The sequence below is a fragment of the Fundulus heteroclitus genome, chromosome 21 (genome assembly GCF_011125445.2).
Source record: "Fundulus heteroclitus isolate FHET01 chromosome 21, MU-UCD_Fhet_4.1, whole genome shotgun sequence".
NCBI classification, from domain to species: Eukaryota; Metazoa; Chordata; class Actinopteri; order Cyprinodontiformes; family Fundulidae; genus Fundulus; species Fundulus heteroclitus.
Window position 1 is genome coordinate 30,004,290 of NC_046381.1, and position 15,395 is coordinate 30,019,684.

The 15,395-nt window shown below is 44.6% G+C and overlaps 1 protein-coding gene across 1 annotated transcript in view; it reads left to right on the forward strand.

Annotated features, from left to right (window-relative positions):
• Nucleotides 1-15,395, forward strand: part of armc4 (armadillo repeat containing 4) — a 212,094-nt gene that overhangs the window by 2,467 nt on the left and 194,232 nt on the right. The window contains exons 2-3 of the mRNA XM_036125202.1: nucleotides 7,571-7,685; nucleotides 11,212-11,442. Of these exons, the coding sequence (XP_035981095.1) occupies nucleotides 7,571-7,685; nucleotides 11,212-11,442 (346 nt within the window). The remainder of the gene's footprint in view (nucleotides 1-7,570; nucleotides 7,686-11,211; nucleotides 11,443-15,395) is intronic.

The window sequence follows — 15,395 nt, forward strand, 5'->3', positions numbered from 1 at the left end:
CAACCGTAACTGGGAATAAAAACAGCCGGAGAACTTAACTGTACATCAGAGGGATGCTGAGGTTTCTGTCTGACCACAGTATATCCCTTCTGAATGTTGACTATAGTTTACTGCTCTATAGCAAAGACAAACAAGGCAAAAACACACAGTTAAAGAGGGAGGAAGAGTTTCCAAGGTCTGGTTCTGCAAAGTGAAAATGAGGGATGACTGTGAGGAGGCGGGGGAGATGTTGGGCGAGGTTGCTAAGGGAATTGTAATCTTCACCTTTGACCCAGATACCTGATGATAATTAAATAAAATTAAATTCATCCATCTATTTTCCAACATGCTTATCCCTATTGGGGTCACGAGGGGTGCTGGTACCTATCTCCAGCTGTCAATGGTCAAGAGGCAGGGCGACCCTGGACAGGTCGTCATTCTATCACAGGGCAAGACAGAAACAAACAGGACAAACAACCACTCTCGCACACCTAAGGAGAATTTAGAGAGGCCAATTAACCTAACAGTCATGTTTGTGGACTGTGGCAGGAAGACAGAGTACCTAGAGAGAACCCACGCATGCACAAGGAGAACATGCAAACTCTATGCAGTAGGACTTGAACCCAGGCCCTTCTTGCTGTAAGACAACAGTGCTATCCACATGGCGCCACTGCCCTCAGCCCCCAATTCATGAAACATGTCATTACAAAGTCTAACTAAATTAGGTTATACAGATTGGTCAAAAAGTTTCCTATCTAAGGAAACCTAGTAGATTGCATCAAGTTATGACAAGCAGCATTCACTCCTCCTGAAGAAACATAGAGCCACAGTCGTCTGCATTGTCCATGGCTTTCCAGCAATCCTTCATACTGAGCAAGCATGAAGCGACAGTGAAAAGGAAAACTCCCCTTTAACAGGAAGGAAAAACCTCCAGCAGAACCAGGCTCAGTATGAACAGTCATCTGCCTCGACCGACTGAGGGTTAGAGAAGACAGAGCAGAGACACAACAAGAGAGACAAGAAACGCAGAAGCACACATTGATCTTGTCATGGTTGAGTTTTGGTTTGGCTTTGTTTTTCTGTTATTTTCATTTTTTCATCTCTTTTGGGTTAGGTTTGACTTTATTTATTGTTAGTTTTCAGTCATCAGTTATTTTGTGTCATTTTTCACTTCACCTCCTCAGCAGTCAGTCACACCTGTTATCATTTACCAGTCAATTAGCCAGACCCTGTTTTCACCTGTGAAGTGTTCTATTTAAACCTGCCTCTGCCTTCAGTTCAGCACTGGGCCGTCATCATTCCACACCTCTCCATGCCAGTCCCTGGTTTGCCTTGGAAGCTTTGTTTTGCTCCTGTTGTTAAGGTTAGTCCTGTCAGTCACTCTAAAGACTGTTCGTTCACTGTTTGTTCCTGGAGAAGCTCAGCTCTGTGCCCTGGTGTCTCTCAAGTTCTGCTAACCTGACTAGCCGCCCTGGTGAAGCTCAGCTCTGTGCCCTGGTGTCTCTCAAGTTCTGCTAACCTGACTAGCCGCCCTGGAGAAGCTCAGCTCTGTGCCCTGGTGTCTCTCAAGTTCTGCTAACCTGACTAGCCGCCCTGGTGAAGCTCAGCTCTGTGCCCTGGTGTCTCCAAATGAACTGCTAACCTGAGTGCTATGAGGCCTGCTAGCCGAGCAGCACCTAGCAAGTGTGGACTCTCTGTCTCCGGGCCGTCAGCTCCTGCCATCACATTCATCCCTGACCTTCTGCAGTCCTGAACCTCCGGTCTTCATCACTCACCACCCAGCAGACTTCCTTCAATAAAAACTCAAACTTTTAGTCCCGTGTGTGCGTCCTGAGTTCATCGGTAAACAAAACCTTGACAGATCTAGTAATCTGTTCTACATTAGATGGTAGTAGCGGGTGAGCCGTCTTCTCTGGATGATGTCACAGTTAACAGAATGCCAGACCAGGTGTACCTACTATGAAGAAAGAAAAACAGTAGAACTCAGCAGAGTGAGAAAAATAGGCCCTGATGTCCTCCAGTAGCCTAAGCCTATAGCAGCACAACTATAGAGATAGCTCAGGGTAACATGAGCCTCTCTAACTATAAGCTTTGTCAAAAAGGAAAGTTTTATGATTAGTCTTAAAAGTAGACAGGGTGTCTGCCTCATGGACCAAAACTGGGAGTTGGTTCCACAGGAGAGGAGCCTGATAGCTAAAGGATCTGCCTCCCATTCTACTTTTAGAGACTCTAGGAACCACCAGCAGACCTGCAGTCTGAGAGCGAAGTGTTCTGTTAGGAACATACGGGATAATCAGAGCTCTGATATATGATGGAGCTTGATTATTAAGGGCTTTATAGGTGAGAAGGAGAATTTTAAATTCTATTCTTGATTTAACAGGAAGGAATGAAGGGAAGCTAAAATTGGAGAAATATGATCCCTCTTGTTGATTTTTCATCAGAACTCTCGCTGCATCATTTTGGATCAGCTGAAGACTTTGAACTGCATTTTGTGGACTTCCTGAAAGTAAAGAATTACAATAGTCCAGGCTTGAAGTAACAAATGCATGGAGTAGTTTTTCAGCATCACCCCTGGACAGAATGTTTCTAATTTTGGCAATATTCCGGAGGTGAAAAAAAGAAAACTCTGGAAACCTGTATAATATGGGATATGAATGACATGTCTTGGGCTTAAGGTTTTTTACTTTATTACCAGAGACGAATTTAAGGCCATCCAGATTAAGTGATTGATTAAGAAGTTCAGGAAATACATGGTTAATCTGGCTATATAATCGCTAATATTTAATGACCAACTAAAATGAAACCATGACTACATGGAAGATCAGGAGCTTCAAAAGCCAACAGTTTCCTAGAATATAAAATTAAAATCCCAATAAATATTCATGCTTCCAGATTAATCAGAACCTCTGTCCTCATCATAATTACTGCTTTTAGACATTATGATGCGTTTACTAGTCTATTTTTGTGAAGTCATAATTTTCTGTTTCTGATGATGTGTAAAAACAAAATAACTATGTTAGCATGCTAAGCTCTTTAGCTGAGTTTAAGTTGCTTCCATTCTGAGCTGCTAGCTTCACTGTACTCACTGACCTGATCTCAGGACACAGAAACAGCTGTTGCACTAGAGTGAATCCCGTTGTTTCAGATATGCTGGTTCTGTCTGTGCTGCAGACATCTCTGAACTTTAGGTTTACCTTCATCTAGCGTTGGCCTTCTAGTGATACAAGTGAGTCAGAAATACTAAATCTGATCAGTAGGCCTTTTCTCTAAAAAAAACCAAAAAAAAAATGATCTGTTGAGTCGACTCTTGGTTCATGTTATTTGACCAGTTTCTGTACTAAATGAATCAAAGCAGGTTAATTATACTGTACTTCAAGCATCTCCTCTTGAGTAGAGAATGTAAGGGTAAATAAACAAATTGACCAAAGGAAAAACAAAGTAATTTGATATTGGAAAAATAACTTAATACACGATAATAGAGTATGCAATATTTCCATACATACAATTTCTATAACGTACAAAGCTTATACAATATATAGCATGAATCATAGTTCAGCAGTATCCCAGCTAAGGTGTGTGCAAGTTACCTTAGCATCTGGGTACAGCGTAAACAATTAATGGCTGAGTCAGAGCCTGTGCAACGATATGCACGATGTAGACAGTAATCTAAGAATCTTAGAACAGTGTCAACAGTTAATGATTGGAACAGAACCTGTGCAACAATTTGTATGATTTAAACAGATATATTATGTATTTGTTGGGAGCAGCTAAGATTATAAAGTCTGACAGCAGCCAGGAGGAATGATCAGTGGAAGCGCTCCTTAGAGCATCTGGGGTGCAGCAGTCTTTCTCTGAAAAAGCTCTCCAGTTATGCAACTGGAGAGCTTTGGGGTGGGAGACATTAGTAATGTGATTTTTCTTACAGTCCTTCTGTCTCCCATCACCTGCACTGGGCCCAGGGGGCATCCCAGGACAAAGCTGGCACTCCTAATGAGCTTATTCGGCTGCTTCCTCTCATCTACAGATAAGCTGCTGCTCCAACAGACCACACCACAGAAGAGGGCTGATGCCACCACAGAGTTAAAGAAGGTCTTCAGGAGCGCCCCCTGCATCCAAAAATACCTCAATCTCCTCAGCGGGTAGACTCTGCTATGACCCTTCATGTAGATAACTTCAATATTATGAGTCCAGTTCAGTTTATGGTGCAGGTAAACACTCAGGTACTTATGAGAGTCCACCATCTCCACATCGGTTACCTGGATGTTCATCTGTGTCAGAGGGGTGGGTCTGCGCCTCCAAAAGTCCACCACCAAATGTTTTGTTTTCCCTGCATTTAACATGAGGTGGTTCTGGTGGCACCAGTCTACAAAGCTCTGGATCCACTGTCTGTACTGTGACTCATCCTCATCTGTGATGAGACTGACTATGGCAGAGTCATCAGAGAACTTCTGAGGGTGGCAGCCTGGTGAGTTGATGGAGAAGTCTGCAGTGTAGAAGATGAACAAAAACTGTGCCAGCACAGTTCCCTAAGTTTGTCTCTTCCAATTCAATGTTAGATGCTCTTTTTATATTTACAGGAGGTCCATATGAGGCATCTTTTAACATGTGATTAGTGGCTTATTTACCATCATCAGTGAGTGAGCCCAAACTAAGTCTTGGTCGTTTATTAATGTCATGTATTTTTCCAAGGAAATGACACTAATTGTAGGATCTAAACAGTCTCATGAACCTGTCATGGGCTGGGGCCCAGAAAAATTCCTGGAGTTTTATTTGGAGCTGTGTGGGTAGGCGTCTCTTTCACCCTCAGCCTAATGACAGCTTTTAAAAGCTGTGTTTATTGTAGCTGCTGTGTTAAATGTGGTTGTGGTTTCATTCTCAGTGCTTGACTATAGCCATGCGGTCACTGAGCTGCTCAGACTAATGTGTCTAAAGCCCTGCCCCGTCCAACACTCCACGGCTGGAAAACCCAGAGAACCAGAGTCCAGAGCAGTGGCTTTCTAGCCTGTTTGGCTACACAACAATATGGAGCTTCCATCTGGTTCTCGTTGCTTTTACAAACCTGTTTCAGACTATAACAATTTCTTAATTAGCACTGGGCAGAAATATAACTAAACCTGTGAGTTTCTAGTTTCTAGTTAGCTGCTTTTGCTGTGGTATGACTCTGTCACATTTGTGTGGAAGGAAACAAACCCTGGAGCGGCAGAAAAATGAACCATGTTTAAGTAAAGATGGTGACTGCGCTAATCTTCATCCAACCAGAGACGTCTATTGAATCAATTCATCATGTTCTTTCAGCCTTCATCTGGAAACATAGTTCTTATTCAAACAGCCTTCCTCTGTATGTTTGGGCCGATGGCTTGTTTCCAGACATGCTGAGTAGTTTGCAGAGCAATCAACATAACTCACATTAGACTGTTGTTCCAACCCAGCTCTAACTGAACTGTTTGTGAGATTACCAGCGTTAGATTATATATTGCTACTGAACACATATGATGATGATGTAAGTGTGATAAAACACAACCAGGTGCAACATGTTTGTCCCTCCAGGGCATTATTTACCAAAAAGGCTTCTGTTCTCAGGTCCCACCTTGAGGTGTTCTCCATAATCATTCTCTCATCTTCATCCTGCATCAGGTCATCCAGAACCTCTGAGGGTCCAATGTTCATCTCCCAATGTACCATCAGATCCTCACATGTTTGTTTTCCTTCTCCAGCAGGAGGCTGTTTGCTGTTAATGACATCACACTTTCTCCATTGAACCCTGTGGAGGTACAAGAGTGAACACGGGTTTTTAATGTCTCCAAGGTTTGTGGTCTCTCCTCTACTCCATCACTGTTAGCTGCAGCTTCACTGCTGATGTGTTTCATAGCTGCATCCTGGGAGGATGGAGCTGTCCTGGAGGATGATGAGAAGCTTCACTTTTGTTTGGTCCTGGATTGAAGAGGCCCTGCAGACTGGAATCTGATGTTATGATCCCTCTAGACTGATTTATGTGCAGAGGGAGGACAGATGGAGCAGACAACGTCCCTGATGAGCGTGGCTCATTGCAGTCACTGAGATACTGTGATTAGGGAGTGTTTAGGTCATTATGACAGCATTCAGTGTGGGCCTTGTTGGTGGAAGCACACATGGGGAACACGTTATGTGTTCTTTATAGCAGACAACAGGAGCACTGTGGTGTGATTCTTTGACTGCTCAGAGGTCGACTTCAGTCTGAAAACAGTCATGTATGACATGAAATAAAACTGCTGCTTCAGTAAACTTTTCCTTCTCCTTCCTGAAATATAGAGCGACCAGAGCAATCTCTGGTTGCTGTTAATTTGGGAAGGAGTCGCCTTTCTGGCACAAAAATGAAGTCCACGTTTGTCTCAACATCTATTTATAAATCCATGAATGAAGTCTGTGAGTTAACCTCTGACCCCAGCTTTGCTGAGATTTCTGTGGAGAAGGATATGAGTGTGACTGGAGACCAGTTGGTATAAAAAGTGTTGAAATCAATTGCTGCCTCCATCTTATTTAGTTGTAGTTTGTTTAAGGCCAATTGGCTCTCCGGATGATGCAATTCCACCTCAATTATTTAAAGATGTTTTTCTTACTATAGGTCTTTCTGTCCTTGCTCTTGTGAATAGCAGTTTGTCCTCAGGTGTAAATCTGAAACATGCCGTTGTCCAGCCACTGATTAAGACTGATCTTGGATCCTGCTGTTCTGGCGAACTATAGACCTATCTCTAAACAAAAATCCTTGAGACGGTATTCTAATATCAACTGATGATCTATTTGAAAGAACAAAATATTTTAGAAGTGTTATAGTCTGGTTTTAAATATTTTCACAGCACTGAGTCAGCTATTTTAAAAAAAAATTACGATATATTTTTAGCTACTGACTCTGGTGACTGTGTTGTTCTGGTACTGTTAGATATGTCAGCTGCTATTGACACAGTTGACCACAGAATTCTACTTTCTCGTTTGGAACAGTAAATCCCGCTAAATAAAACTGACTCCATCTCTCTACGGCCTATGTTTTTATGTTTGGAAGACTTGAAATCCTGGATGACCCTAAATTTCTTAAAACTAAATGTCCCACCTTACCTGTGTGAGCTGCTACATCCCTACACACCCTCCCGTTCCCTTACATCAGCTGACCAGTTGTTACTGAGGGTGCCGAAGACGAAGCATAAGCTCACAGGGGACCGTGCTTTTTTTGTAGCAGCTCCCAAGCTGTGGAATGACCTTCCCTTGGGCATTAGACAGACCTCTTCCCTTTCTAAATTTAAATCCCTTCTTAAGACCCATCTCTGTTTCTTGCCTTTTAACACAATCTGAGATGTTGACTTTGTGTTACTGCATTTTGCTTTCCTTAATTATATTACTAATTTTATATATACCATTTTATGTATTGTTTTATGAGTGATCATTTGTATTTTATGATTGTGTACAGCACTTTGATCCTGTAGGTGTTTAAAGTGCTTTATAAATAAAACTGATATGGTATGGTAGTTGTTGTTAAATCTGCTGCTGGCCGGCCTGATGAAGCCAAATATTACACTCTGATCTAATTCTCCAATCAAGTGATATTCTGTGTTTCCTTCAGAATCATTGACCAGCTTGATGGAGTCCGCCTGGTGTGGTCACTGCTAAAGAACCCCAGCACAGAAGTTCAGTCTAGTGCTGCATGGGCCCTTTGTCCGTGCATTGAGAATGCTAAGGTACAGTAAAGTGTAACTTTTCAGACACTGGAGACATAAAGAACATCATTTTTCATCACCTATGCAGAATATGTGCTTCCTAAACACATCTGTTGCTCACAGGTTATTCTGTTGGGTTCTGTTGGGTTTGGGTTGTTTCACAGTAAAGGCTTATCGTGGTCACACGGCGGAAGCCTGCTTATATCAGCCAGCTTGTCTCCAAAGCTCTGCCTTTAATATGCTGCTGCTGGGAGGTTAGCAGGGCCAGAGCTGTGTCAGTGGGGGCTTGCAGGAGCTGTGGGCTAATATGAAGCAGAGAAGCCTCCTTGGCTCTCTGGGACTGGTGAAGTGAGGAACAGGCTGGGAGAAAGATTGAGTAATATCCTGTGGCATGGCATCTGATTCCCTCACTGAAAACCACCCTCAACATGCTGAGAGATCCAGAGAAACACAGTCCGTTCTGAGAGCATGGCGGACCATGAAGCTCCTGTGAAGCCATTTCTCTAATGAAAACCCCATGAAACTGGAACCACCACAGGACCATCGATACTGCTTACATCATTCTAGTTGTTACTGTTTACTTCAACATTAACAGCTCCTGTTAGTCTGTTTGAAGGATTTTCTGTCATGAAAACACAAGATGTTACCTGAGTTTTAAGGATCTTTATGTTCATTGAAATCCTTGAAACAGAATTTAATGGGATCTGAGTTTTTACAGTGATGAGAAGAAGCAGCAGCTCGACTCAAAGCATCTCACCTGATCATGATATGAGACTTTGACAACTCTATACAGGAAGTTTATGTGAGCTGCTTTTATCTGAGGTCTAAATGGATCCACAATTAGTAATCATCCATACCTCAGTGATTGCATCGGTACATTGAGAGCTTTGTTTCTTGGCTAAGCTCTTTATTCACTATGAGACCATGAAGTTAACGAGAGAAAAGACTGGCAGCAGATCCACCAGGAAGAGCTAAATGACCGTGACTTTGTTTGGATGCCAGCAGGCCAGTTCAGAGAGAACTTCATGAACATGGTTTCTGGGGCATTTTTCTGGGACTGGGCAGAGATGAGCTGAACCAGATCCATCTGCTAGGGTGCAGGCTTTGTTTAGACAAAAACCCAAATGTTTTAGTTGGCATATCCATAGTGGATTTATGAAACAGCTGTGGTATAAGTGCATCTGCTGGATGCTCCATAGAGTGCTGTTGCTCCTCTGCAGACACAGGATCTACTCTACCTGTCTACAGGTTAACTGGAACTGATTTCATTCAGTAAAATGAAAAAAAATACAGAATAGTAGATCCCTCCAACCAGACAGATAGACCCCTCTTAGCACCACATGATGAGGTGTGTCATTAATCTGCCTGGTTGCTGAAGACTGTTTAGGTGGTTGGTTGATTTTTTCCTTTATATGTGAGCTGTATAAATCCCAGAAGTCTGATTGGTCCAGAGAAGAGCTACAGAGCGTGCTGCTACCATTCTGAGCTGGGCTTTCTCCTCTCAGCTTAATATCCACACAGCAGATCATGTGTTTTCTATTTCATTTTATCCTGAGTAAGAGGAGAGAAGGGAGAGCTTAGCAACAAGGGTCTTTCCATGCGCAGCCTCATAATGCAGCAATCTCAGGAACCGAGGCCAGTCCGGGCCATGAAAGGGATTCTGGGTAGTCTGTAGCAGCTGGTGGCTTGAGAGAGCTTCCTCTGTCACTGGGACTCCGAGCCAGCCATCATCAGTATTCCAGAGGAAAAGCTTCCTGTGGCCCTGGCAGCGCCCTCACTGGCCTGCACTGTGCACATGCTTCGTCCTCTGGCACAGCATCACAGGCCTGTACACTGCACCGGGACCCGCTCTGACCTCCCTGTTGGAGAGGAGACCACTGAGGTACATCCAGTTCTCCTACAGGAGCCGTCGAGCCACACTGGAAATCAGCTTCTGCTTTTTATCTTTGCTGAATTTCCTCAAATTCTTTGATTTATAGAAAAGCTGCAAATAGCAGAAAATCTCTATGTTCTGTAGCACAGACACATGGAAGCTCCTGACCTGTAGACCATGTTGAAACAGACTCAGCAGCGGCAAGTGGTCCAGAATCTTTGCTTTTAAAGACATTTCAGCTGAATCTTTCCGCTTATCCGGGGTCGGGTTGCGGGGGTAGCAGCTTCAGTAGGGAGGCCCAAACGTCCCTCTCCCCAGCCACTTGGGCCAGCTCCTCAGGAGGAATCCCAAGGCGTTCCCAGGCCAGCCGGGAGACATAGTCCCTCCAGCGTGTCCTGGGTCTTCCCCTGGGCCTCCTCCCGGTGGGACGTGCCCGGAACACCTCACCAGGGAGGCGTCCAGGAGGCATCCTGACCAGATGACCGAGCCACCTCAACTGGCTCCTCTCGATGTGGAGGAGCAGCGGCTCTACTCTGAGTCCTCCCCGGATGACTGAGCTCCTCACCCTATCTCTAAGGGAGAGCCCAGACACACTACGGAGAAAACTCATTTCTGCCGCTTGTATCCGGGATCTCGTTCTTTCGGTCACGACCCAAAGCTCGTGACCATAGATGAGGGTAGGAACGTAGATCGACCGGTAAATTGAGAGCTTCGCCTTTTGGCTCAGCTCTCTCTTCACCACAACGGATCGGTACAGCGCCCGCTTCACAGCAGACGCTGCACCAATCCGCCTGTCGATCTCCCGCTCCATCTTCCCCTCATTCGTGAACAAGACCACAAGATACTTGAACTCCTCCACTAGGGGCAGCACATCCTCCCCAACCCGGAGAAGGCACTCTACCCTTTTCCGGTTCAAGACCATGGTCTCGGATTTGGAGGCACTGATTTTCATCCCGGCCGCTTCGCACTCGGCTGCGAACCGCTCCAGTGAGAGCTGTAGATCACGCCCTGATGAAGCCAATAGGACCACGTCATCCGCGAAGAGCAGAGACGCAATCCTAAGGCCACCAAAGCGGATCCCCTCAACACCTTGGCTGCACCTAGAAATTCTGTCCATAAAAGTTATGAACAGAATCGGTGACAAAGGGCAACCTTGGCGGAGTCCAACTCTCACCGGAAACGATGAGAGTTGGACTCCGCAATGCGGACCAGACTCTGACACTGGTCATACAGAGACCTAACAGCCCTTATTAAAGGGTCCAGTACTTCATACTCCTGGAGTACCCCCCACAGGATCCCCCGAGGGACACGGTCGAATGTCTTCTCCAGATCCACAAAACACATGTAGACTGGTTGGGCAAACTCCCATGCCCCCTCCAGGATCCTGCTGAGGGTATAGAGCTGATCCAGTGTTCCACGGCCAGGACGAAAACCGCACTGCTCTTCCTGAATCCTAGATTCGACTATCTGACGGTCCCTCCTTTTCAGAACCCAGGAATAGACCTTACCAGGGAGGCTGCAGAACCGAATCGGACTAATTACAATGCCTCTCTTTAACTGCTGTGTTCAGATGTCCCTACCTTCCTCTCCTTTTTCCTCCTGGCTGTCCCTCCTCATCGTCTCCTATGTTGACTTTCCCTGAGCAGCAGCTAATGAGTGACTCTGTGACTGTAGGATGCCAGGGAAATGGTTCTGTTCCTGATCGGTGGACTGGAACTGATTGTTCATTTGCTGAAGTCAACAGTCAACAGGGCATCCTTTGGTGAATATGGAGCCGTTGGTCCTTTGGTCCGTTACCTGGAGTCAAAGGACACTTCAGTCCTCATGAGCACAGCCATGGCCCTGTACCAACTGTCCAAAGAGCCCAGCAACATCATCACCATGCATGAGGAAGGAGTCGTCCAGGTCAGTTGGACTTCCTTCATGACTGGAGACCTGCGTCCCCCCTGGATTTGCATCAAGATGTGAAAACTATATAGCAATTAATTCAGTGAAAATCAAAGAATTTATTCCTGGAGTAGCTAAAAAAATTAAACAGTCATTTAGATCACCACATTACTTTTCATTCCTGCAGCCGCTCCAGTTCTCTGCTGACAGAAAAAGGGTTTGTGAAATAAACTGAGAAAATATAACATATATACACAGTAAGTTCAAAAGTAAGCCTCCCTCTTTTCTCACACATTTTCTGCCCTGATTCAAAACATACAACTCTGTGTTCTTTAAAGGTGCACTAATAAAAAGAAATGAACAAGTAATTGATCACAAATGCAGTGAGCTAAAACAGATTAATTAATACATTTATTTTTCAGAATAATATGTGTAATATTATAAAAACAAATTAAACAAATAAACAGCTTTTTTTAAATAAAACACTGATATAAATTTCATTTATAAAGTATTAGTAACGGAAATATTAATGTTGATAACAAGACAATAGATGAGCGTCTAATGTAGGTCCAGGATGATGTTCTGTTATATTTTCCTCTCTGCTAAAGATGTTTTCTGTGGTTTGTTTCAACTTAATTTGAGCTTAATGTTTCATATTTGTTGAATCATTAAAAGAAGTTAGTTAGCAGTCAGTAGCCTGCAATTCACATTTTTTTAACCATTATAACCTGGGATCAGTAAATCCTTTATATGGATATTGCTATTATTTGCTGTGTCAAATTTCATTGAACCCTCCTATGAAAACTCCAAACATCTCTCTTGCACCGCCACTGACCTGCATCCTCATTCAGTTCTTCTTGGTTGCTCATTTCCACCGTTTTTATGTCTGTCTTTTGATAAGAAGATAAGATAAGATAAGATAAGATAAGATAAGATAAGATAAGATAAGATAAGATAGGCTTTATTGATCTCACGTTGGAGAAATTAATTTGCCTCATCGGCTCATTAGTCAATAATCAGAAGAAGGAGGTGCAAAAGTAAGTTAATTTTACCAGAACTGCCTTCAGAAACATGTGCATCGGTCTAATGCTGTGCTTGTTTTCAGTCGTGTGTGAAAAACACAGAGTAATAAACTTTGACAAACTGGGACTATTTTCAGAGCCTTTGACCGATGGAGCAGAAACAAAGTTGTTTTTTATTGGGCGGCAGAAACATGACTCTGCTTTCTAGCCATCATGGGAACTGAGGAAAGCAAACAGCTCAGAGTGTACAAAGGGCCGACTGACGCTGGGGCCGAGATGCCACTGCAGTTCAAGTCAAAGGGCTGTAGCTAGGGGCTGTTGCTAAGGGCTCTTCCTGGACCTCAGGGCAGAAGCAGCAGCACTATAATTCAGACAAAGGGCTGATGAGGAAACTGCTCAGAGCTGAAACCCAGCTACGGTTCTGTTTATGATTCTTTGTTTTTCCTCACAGCTGGGTTCCATCCAGCAGCTTCTTCATTGAGGCCGTCGTGTCTTCCCAAAAGGAGCTAGTTTGTATTTTCATGTTCATCTCCTTAGACTCTCTGTTTCTGTCTCACAGTAAAACAGATTCAATGTTGAGATGAAGCTGTGACTGAAGTCTGGTTCTGAAGGTTCTGAAGGATCCAATGTTCATGTTTCAGCTTTTTGGGAAAGCTTTGCTGTCCCATCTTTCAATTAAATCATGTTTGACTGAAAAACTTCGGCGCCTCCTGGTACCAACTGGGATATAAACTCTGAGCTGGTTCTGCTGCTGCAGACAGAACTTTGTTCTCACGTTCATTAAACTGGTGCACTGTAGCCAGATCTGCTCATACATTGTTTGAGCTTCAACTGCAGCCATACTGGGTCGGCTGGACTGAACACTGGCTGTTCTGCAAGAGTTCGACCCGGTTTACAAAACCCGTCAGGATGAAATCTGTTTGGACTTTGAGCCGTAATAAAAACTGGGCCAGTCATTTTTGCTCTTTGTTTCTGAGTGTGAAGTTCTCCTTCTGGATCGGTCCATGTGTATGTTCTCATTAATGCTGCAGCTCAGAGTTGCAACACTTCTCCAGGAGGTTATTTTAGACTTTTAAAGAGCTTAATCACTAAAGCTCATGCAACTGCAGCAGCTCGGCAGTTCCTCTGTATCTCAGCCATGGAAACAGAACACAGGCTGCCTCATTGGTCAGTCTGGACCCGGTCACAGCCCGTCTGAACAGTGATGCTGGTACCAAGCTTTCTGGGCCCAGAGGAAACCCAGGGAGTGAGACCTTATCAGTCTTCACAGCTTTCTCTGAGCTTCATGATCTAGTGAGACGTGTTCCAGTAACTGTGTTGAAACAGTCGAAGCTTCTGTCCTTCATGTCTGTCCTTCGAGTCTCTGATTTCAGAGCTCCTTTCCTTTTCCTTTTCCTCTTTGGAGACCCAGAAAAAGCAGCTCAACATTCTGTGGCTCGCTGGAGGCTGCAGGGAATGTTGTTTACCTGGACCTCCCCACTAAGTTCCCCTCGACCCGGCTGAACACGGCCGTCTGTTTGTCCTGTTTGCCTCCACAGCTGAGTGGAGAACATGGGAATGCTGGGATGGGTTGGAGCTGTAATAGCTGTCAGAGCGAGACACAGAGGAGATTCAAACTGAGCTCCTGCAGCCAGTTTCAGTCCAGCAGAGCTCACTGAACACTGACACCTCTGTGGGGGTTAGCATGTATATGTGAGCTCAGCCTGCTGCTCCTGTTCCTCAGCTGGGCCGGGGAGCACCTTTCATGGAGGTCAGGACTCCCCGGAAACACCTCACAACTCCTGCTGCAGGTTTCAAACGCTGAGCAAGGATTCCTGTTCCTGCAGTCAGGGAAAGTCTAACAAGTGGTGGATTATATTCCAGAGATCCCAGCTGAGGGGGAAGGATGGAGCTAGAAAAGAGGCAGCAAAGAGAGACGAGCTGATCTTAGCCTAGCTTTGTTCTGCAGGAGACCTTTTTTGGCATCGTCTGAATAACGAGCCACGAGGCTGGAAATAAACCAACCCTGGCACTTCTCAGGCATCCTGTTATTCACTAAAGAGGCTTGTTTAGAGGGCTGCATGTTTTCTGGAGCTGCTGGATGGAAATTTGCTGATGAAGCCCTGATTAATGGGATTTAAAATCCTACAAGATGTGTCATAAATCATTTTCATCTGGAGTTTCTAAAGAAGAGCTGACATGTTGGCCTGCAGCACAATGTGTTCTCCAAACTGATGTGATCAGGAAGAAGGGTGTTAGTTTCCCAGGATGAACTAGACACATGCTGTCCATCTTTCATGTGTTTTCCTGTCTCTGTTTATCTTTATGCTGAAATTGCTGCGAATGTCTTCTCTCTGCCTCTCAGGCTGCTTGTTATCCTCATTAATGTGAAGAATTCATGTAACGAGTAGAGAAAGATCAGCAAGTAGAACCAGATCTACTAAATCCTTCCAGCTTTTCTCTGCGGTTTGAGGAAATATTTGACCATTGAGGTTTGGTTATTGTCTGGTGTTGCTCACAGACAGCTGCAGCACACTGTTTTCTAGAAGTCTTTTCCAGAATCCCGTTTCCTTCCCTGAAGAACAATTCCTCTATAAATGAAGCCTAAAGGAGCTACAGACGTCTCAGCTGGGATTTTATCACTGTACTTCCTGCGGAGGATGAGGAGAGCCCACCTGCCCCTGCCCATCCTCACGACATTCTACAGACGCACCATAGAGAGCATTCTGACCAGCTGTCTCTCTGTGTGGTGTGGAGGCTGCAGTGCCTCCGACTGGAAGAACGTGAGGAGAGTGGTGAGGACAGCAGAAGGGATCATCGGGGCTCCTCTTCCCTCCATAAAAGACATTTCATCTCAGCGATGTGTGTCCCGAGCCCGTAACATCATCAGGGACCCCTCACACCCCCTGCCATTCGTTCCTTATGGACCGAAACAAGACTTTGCAGAATAATTAGACATGCAGCTTGGGG